This window comes from Galeopterus variegatus, unplaced genomic scaffold (genome assembly GCF_000696425.1).
Source record: "Galeopterus variegatus unplaced genomic scaffold, G_variegatus-3.0.2 Scaffold1789, whole genome shotgun sequence".
NCBI lineage: Eukaryota > Metazoa > Chordata > Mammalia > Dermoptera > Cynocephalidae > Galeopterus > Galeopterus variegatus.
The window spans coordinates 236942-244070 of NW_007727900.1; the positions used below are offsets into that span (position 1 = coordinate 236942).

General features: G+C 39.9%; 1 protein-coding gene across 2 annotated transcripts in view; it reads right to left on the minus strand.

The window, feature by feature from the left end:
- Positions 1–268: 268 nt before the first annotated feature.
- PRNP (prion protein) overlaps positions 269–7129 on the minus strand; it is a 19156-nt gene continuing 12295 nt past the window's right edge. The window contains exons 3-5 of one of the 2 annotated variants that reach the window (XR_550948.1): positions 2761–2959; positions 703–2611; positions 269–584 (exon numbers count right to left, since the gene is read on the minus strand). Coding sequence is in view for 1 of the 2 variants with exons in the window: in XM_008578954.1 (XP_008577176.1) it covers positions 2036–2611; positions 2761–2949 (765 nt within the window). In the remaining variant the exon portion in view is untranslated. Of the gene's footprint in view, positions 585–702; positions 2612–2760; positions 2960–7129 lie in introns of those variants that run through there. The other variant, XM_008578954.1, reaches the window with a different exon arrangement.

Sequence of the window (7129 nt, forward strand, 5' to 3'; positions counted from 1 at the left end):
CCAGAGTGTGAAGACTGGTTTCCTCCTGATGCAATAGTGCCTTTGCTGTTTACCCAGTGCTAAGCACACTTAGATACTTGTGGAAAAGGTGAAAATGCAGCAGAATAAACTGGTACATGACTGAGGCAGGATCAGGAGCAGGTACACGGAACATTGGCCACCACTTGCGGTATGAGAACTGAAAGTGCCACTAGGCTCCGATTAATCCCCCAAGTGCTCCTGCCCACACAGGGTGAGCTCCAGAGACTACAGCAGCCCACTCCAGAGATGATGCTCATCTCAGCTTCTTTAATTTCAGTCAGATAGTAAACATTTATAAATTTTGTGTACAACAAAACAAGTACATGCAAAGTTATAAATATAGAAAATATAAAGTACATGCATATTTCAAAGACCAGTTAACAGTGTCCAGTTTGGATTCTTATACAAAACTATTCAGTGCACATTGTAAGCCTAAGTTCCATGCAAAAGGGTTTCCCACAAATTAGGTATTTAGTACCTTACAAAACAATTAATGCATTAGATACTTCAGCTATTAAACTGCTCTAAAAGAAACTTCTAAGTTTGTCATAAGCAATATACATTTTATATATATATACAAATTAGGTATTTAGTACCTTACAAAACAATTAATGCATTAGATACTTCAGCTGTTAAACTGCTCTAAAAGAAACTTCTAAGTTTGTCATAAGCAATATACATTTTATATATATATTTTTTTACATAGAATACCCACACAATGCAAGCCAATGACATTGCAGAACAGTAATATGTATCTGCTAGGTGACAATGTTGAACAATTCAGGGAGTAATTTTACCTTACTTAAATGACATTAACAGAATTTCCTTTTCTACTATAAGTAGATCATATTTCTGTCATCTCCAACCTATTTTTTAGATTGTCTTCCTACTCTTTAATTCAAAAGCCAATTACAAAAACTAAGGACTTGACCTAATTCTGGTTTTTGACAATTATGAGCCAGAAATGAAGGAATGGAAGCATTTCTTTTCTTTAAACACTAACCATTTTCTTCATTACATGATCCTCTGTGACGACTGTGCTTGGACAACTGCAGCTTTCCTCTGTTTTAAAGTCTTCTGGTTTCACCTAAACAACATTAAAATCATTTTGGTTTCCAAGTAAATGAACAAAGGAGATTTACTTTCAGTGTGTAGAAGGTAATTTAATTTTTGCTGCCTTAATTATCTAGAGTTTATGTTACTAACAAAAGGAATGCCACATGTAGGTGCTTTAAACATCCAAAATGGGAGGTGTCTTTCAGGGCACCACTCCCAAATGTTGGATTTTTCAGTCCCAGAAGATTTTCACATATGTTACAGTTATGTTCATTCTCTGTGAAAATGTCCTCTGGCCAGAGGTCTTGTGTTGCACAGTATTTACTCTTGATGCAACAGCCTCTGTGCAGCCCGCACTGCAAAAGGCCAAGTGCTGCCACAGTCTCTGTGGACACAGCACATGCTCCAGTGGGCGAAGCCTGTGGCCCGAGAGCTAAGGATTTCTCGTGTTTGCTTTTTTTTTTGAGTGAGTACCATGCGGCCTCCTTCCAAACTTGGCAGAAGTGCTGTCAGGTTGTCTTAAAACGGATGAGAAAATTTCTCTAAATTGCTATAAAATCACTGCTGAGTTGGGGCACTGGTATGCTGAGTCCTGACTGCTGAAGGAGCTAGAGGTATTCAGGCAAAGGTATCTGAGGGCTGTTTTGAGATGTTTTAGCCTCAACCTGTTATAGTAGACTAAAAATAAGCCTAGAATAACCAGGGATTATTTGCTGTTATATTTTTCCTGGGCCAGCACTAGCACGGGCCTGTGAAGGACTCAATCAAAGGGGGCCTGAATAAACAGCATCCCAGGTCTACTCTACATTTCCCAGTGCCCATCAGTGCCAAGGGTGTTAGCCTATGGGGGACAAGGAGAAGCAAGAATGAGACGCCACTGCTGAAAGGGCTGCAAGTGGACACCCCCTCCCCCAACCTGGAAAAAGATGAAAAAGATGGTGAAACAGGAAGACCTGCCTCATCCCACTATCAGGAAGATGAGGAAGGAGATGAGGAGGATCACAGGCGGGGAGGAGAGGAGAGCCAAGCTCGAGCCTCTTTGGTAATAAGCCTGCTGTTCCTTCTGGTACTGGGTGATACACATCTGCTCAACCACACGCTCCATTATCTTAATATCGGTCTCGGTGAAGTTCTCCCCTTTGGTAGTGGTGGTGACCGTGTGCTGCTTGACCGTGATGTTGACGCAGTCATGCACGAAGTTGTTCTGGTTGCTGTACTGATCCACCGGCCTGTAGTACACTTGGTTGGGGTAACGGTACATATTTTCACGATAGTAACGGTCCTCATAGTCATTGCCAAAATGTATGAGGGGCCTGCTCATGGCACTCCCCAGCATATAGCCGCCGAGGCCTCCCACCACTGCCCCAGCTGCGGCAGCGCCTGCCATCTGCTTCAGGTTGGTTTTTGGCTTACTGGGCTTTCCCCATTGACTGTGGGTGCCACCTCCTTGACCCCAGCCACCACCACCATGAGGCTGTCCCCAGCCGCCACCATGGGGTTGTCCCCAGCCACCACCATGGGGCTGCCCCCAGCCACCACCACCCTGGGGTGGGTAGCGGTTGCCTCCAGGGCTGCCCTGGCCCGGGTATCGGCTCCCCCCAGTGTTCCATCCTCCAGGCTTGGGTCGCTTCTTGCAGAGGCCTATGTCACTCCATGTGGCCACAAAGAGAATCAGCATCCAGCGCCACCGTGAGGCTGCCCCCAGCCACCACCACCCTGGGGTGGGTAGCGGTTGCCTCCAGGGCTGCCCTGGCCCGGGTATCGGCTCCCCCCAGTGTTCCATCCTCCAGGCTTGGGTCGCTTCTTGCAGAGGCCTATGTCACTCCATGTGGCCACAAAGAGAATCAGCATCCAGCAACCAAGGTTCTCCATGATGACTGATCTGCAAAATGAAGAGGAGCGCATCAGCATCCTGTGTTTATGTTGAAACCACTGAATATTTGCTGGGTAAGGAATGAAGGTACCACAGAGCATCAGCTCCTCAGTCATAAACACTCTTTACACCCTGTACTTCTCCTTTGCAGCACTTAGGACAAAAGCAATTATAAATAAAGGGCAAACACAACTCTTTCTCCTTCTCTAAGGACACATTGACCTGAAGTTAATTTCTAGCTGTTTCCTGGAATCTTTTCTTTTCTTATCTTTTCTTTTAAAAGATTACCAGTAAGGGGATCTTAACCCTTGACTTGGTGTTGTCAGCACCACGCTCTAATAAACAACCTAACATTATATCTCAAGGAGGTGGAAAGACAAGAACAAACCAAACCCAAAATCAGTACAAGGAGAGAAAGAACAGAGATCATGGCGCAGGGGGGCGGAGAAATAATAAAGATCAGAGCAGAAATAAATGAAGTAGAGATTAAAATACAATACAAAAGATCAATAAAACAAAGAGTTTGCTTTTCAAAATGATAAACAAAATTGACAAAACTTAGGTAGACTAACAAAGAAAAAAGAGAAGACCCAAATAAATAAAATCCAGAATGAGAAAGGAGACATTACAACAGATACTATAAATATAAAAGATCATAAAAGATTACTATGAACAACTATAGGTGAACAAAATGGAAAACCTAGAAGAAATGGATAAATTCCTGGATACATACAATTTACCAAGGTTGAATCATGAAAAACTAGAAAACCTAAACAGACCAATAACAAGTAATGAGATTGAAGCAGTAATAAAGTCTCCCTACAAAGAAAACCCCAGAACCAGGTGGCTTCACTGCCAAATTTTACCAAGGATTTAAAGAATAACTAACACCAATTCTTCTTAAACTCTTCCAAAAAATTGAAGAGGGAAGAATACTTCCAAACTCATTCTATGAGGCCAACATTAACCTCATACCAAAACCAGAAAAAAGACACAACAAAAAAAGAAAATTACAGACCAATATCCCTAATGATCACAGATGTGAAGATCCTCAAAAAATACTAGCAAACGGAATCCAACAATACATTAAAAGAATCACTCACCATGGTCATGTGGGATTCATCCCAGGGATGCAAGGATGGTTCAACATATGCAAGTAAATAAATGTGATCATCACATCAACAGAATGAAGGAAAAGAACCATATAATCATTTCAATAAATGCACAAAAAGCATTTGATAAAATCCAACACACCTTCTTGATAAAAACAGTCAACAAATTAGGTATAGAAGAAATGCTTCTCAACACAATAAAGGCCATATATGACAAACCTACAGCTAATATTATACTGAATGAACAAAAACTGGAGGCTTTTCTTCTAAGATGTGGAACAAGACAAGGATGCCTACCATCCTACTTTCCCCACTTTTATTCAACATAGTACTGGAAGTTCTAGCCAGCACAATAAGGCAAGAGAAAGCAAGGAAGAGCATCCAAATTGGAAAGGAAGAAGTCAAAGAATCCCTATTTGCAGATGACACAATCATATACATAGAAAATTACAGACTCCACCAAAAAATTACTAGAACTAATAAACAAATTCATTATAGTGGCAGGATACAAATTTAACACACACACAAAAATAGCCTTCCTGCACCAATAATGAAACAGCTGAAGAAGAAATCAAGAAAGTAATCCCATTCTCAATAGCTACCCACAATATGAAATACCTAGGAGTCAGTTTAACCTAGGAGGTGAAAGAGCTCTACAATGAAAACTAAAACATGGGTGAAAAAAATTGAAGAGGACATACATAAATGGAAAGATATCCCATGTTCATGGGTTGGAATAATTAACATCATCAAAATGTCCATATTACCCAAAGCAATCTACACATTCAACACAAGCTCTATCAAATTACCAATGACATTCTTCATAGAAATAGAAAAATGATCATGAAGTTTGCATAAAACCACAAAACATCCAACACAGCTAAAGCAATCTTGAATAAAAAGAACAAAATTGAAGGCATCACACTTCCTGACTTCAAAGTATACTACAGTTTGGATCCCCTTACCAGCTGGCAGCCAAAAAAACCCCAAAACAAACAAACAAAAAAACCCCCCACAATAAAACCAAAAACAAATATACAAGACTGTTGGAACTAGTAAATCAATCCAGTAAAGGTGCAGGATACAATGTAAAGCTATAATAACCAAAACAGCATGGTACTGGCATAAAAACAGACAAATAGACCGATAGAACAGAATAGACAGACCAGAAATAAAACCACACACTGATAGCCAACTGATATTTGACAAAGGTGACAGTGAGGAAAGGACAACTTCTTCAATAAATGGTGCTACAAAAACTGGATATACATATGCAAAAGATTGAAACTAGACCCCTATCTCTCACCATACACAAAAATCAACTCAAAATGGATTGAAGACTTAAAAATTTAAGACTCAAAACTATGAAACTACTAGAAGAAAACATAGGGGAAATGCTACACAAAATGGGAGTGGGAAGTTTTGTTTTGTTTTGTTTTGCTTTTTAAAGATGACCAGTAAGGGGATCTTAACCCTTGACTTCGTGTTGTTAGCACCACGCTCTCCCAAGTAAGCTAACCAGCCATCTCTATATAGCAATCCAAACCTATGGCCTTGGTATTATCAGCACGACACTCTCTCAAGTGAGCCACAGTTTGGCCCTGGCAGTACTTTTTTGAATGAGACTACAAAGCACAGGCAACTAAAGCAAAAATCCACAAATGGGACTACAGCAAACTTAAAAGCTTCTGCACAGCAAGGGACACCATCAATTAAGTGAAGAAACAACCTACAGAATGGGAGAAAGTGTTTGCAAACTACACACCAGAGAAGGGGCTAATATCCAGAATATATAAGGAACTCAAACAACTCAACAGCAAAAAACCAAATAACCCAATTCAAAAATGGACAAAGGACCTGAATAGACATTCCTCAAAAGAAGACATACACATAGCTAATGAGCACATCAAAAACTACTCAAAATCACTAATTATTAGGGAAATGCAAATTAAAACCACAATGAGATATTATCTTACGCCTGTTAGAATGGCTATTATCAACAAGACAAAAAATAACAAATGCTGGTGAGGATGCAGAGAAAAGGGAACCGTCTTGCATTGTTGGTGGGAATGTAAATTGGTACATCCACTGTGGAAAACAGTATGGAGGTTCCTCAGAGAACTGAAAATAGATCCACCTTATGACTCAGCTATCTCAGTACTGGGTATATACCCAAAGGAAATGAAATGAATACATCAAAAAGACACCTGCACCCCATGTTCATCGTAACACTATTCACAGTAGGCAAAAGATGGAATCAACCTAAATGCCCATCAATGGAAGAATGGATAAAAAAACCCAACAAACTGTGATATATATACACAATGGAATACTATTCAGCTATATAAAGAAATGATACCCTATCGTTTGCAGCAACGTGAATGGAGCTGGATACCATAATGTTAAATGAAGTAAGTCAGGTACAGAAAGACAAATACCACGTGCTCTCACTCATATGTGGAATCCATAAAAAAAAAAAAAAAAAAGTGGTTCTCATAGAAGTAGAAAGTAAAATAATGGTTACCAGAGGCCAGGAGTGGAGGAAGGTTGGGGGTTGGGGAGGGCTAACAGGTACAAAACTATGCTATCTGCCCTAAGTGAATCACTGTGCAGTACATGCATTTTTTTTTTTTTTTAAGATGACCAGTAAGGGGATCTCAACCCTTGGCTTGGTGTTGTCAGCACCACGCTCAGCCAGTGAGTGAACTGGCCATCCCTATATAGGATCCAAACCCGTGGCCTTGGTGCTATCAGAACCATACTCTCCCGAGTGAGCCACGGGCCGGCCCAGTATATGCATGTATTGAAACAGCACACTGTACCCCACAAACATGTACAAGTAAATGTTAAAATAATAATAATAAAAAAGAAGTCCATCAACTTCAAAGATCTCTAAAGTTAAAGAGAAAAGATATTTGTATTTCTTAGGATTATGAAGAGCCAAAGAAATAAAAAGTCCAGTCAAGTAAAAAATAAATAAATAAATTTAATAAATTAAGAAAACATTACAGGCAGTGTATTTAGACACTGATGAGTGAAAAATTAAAGTTATAAAACATTTTTAAAA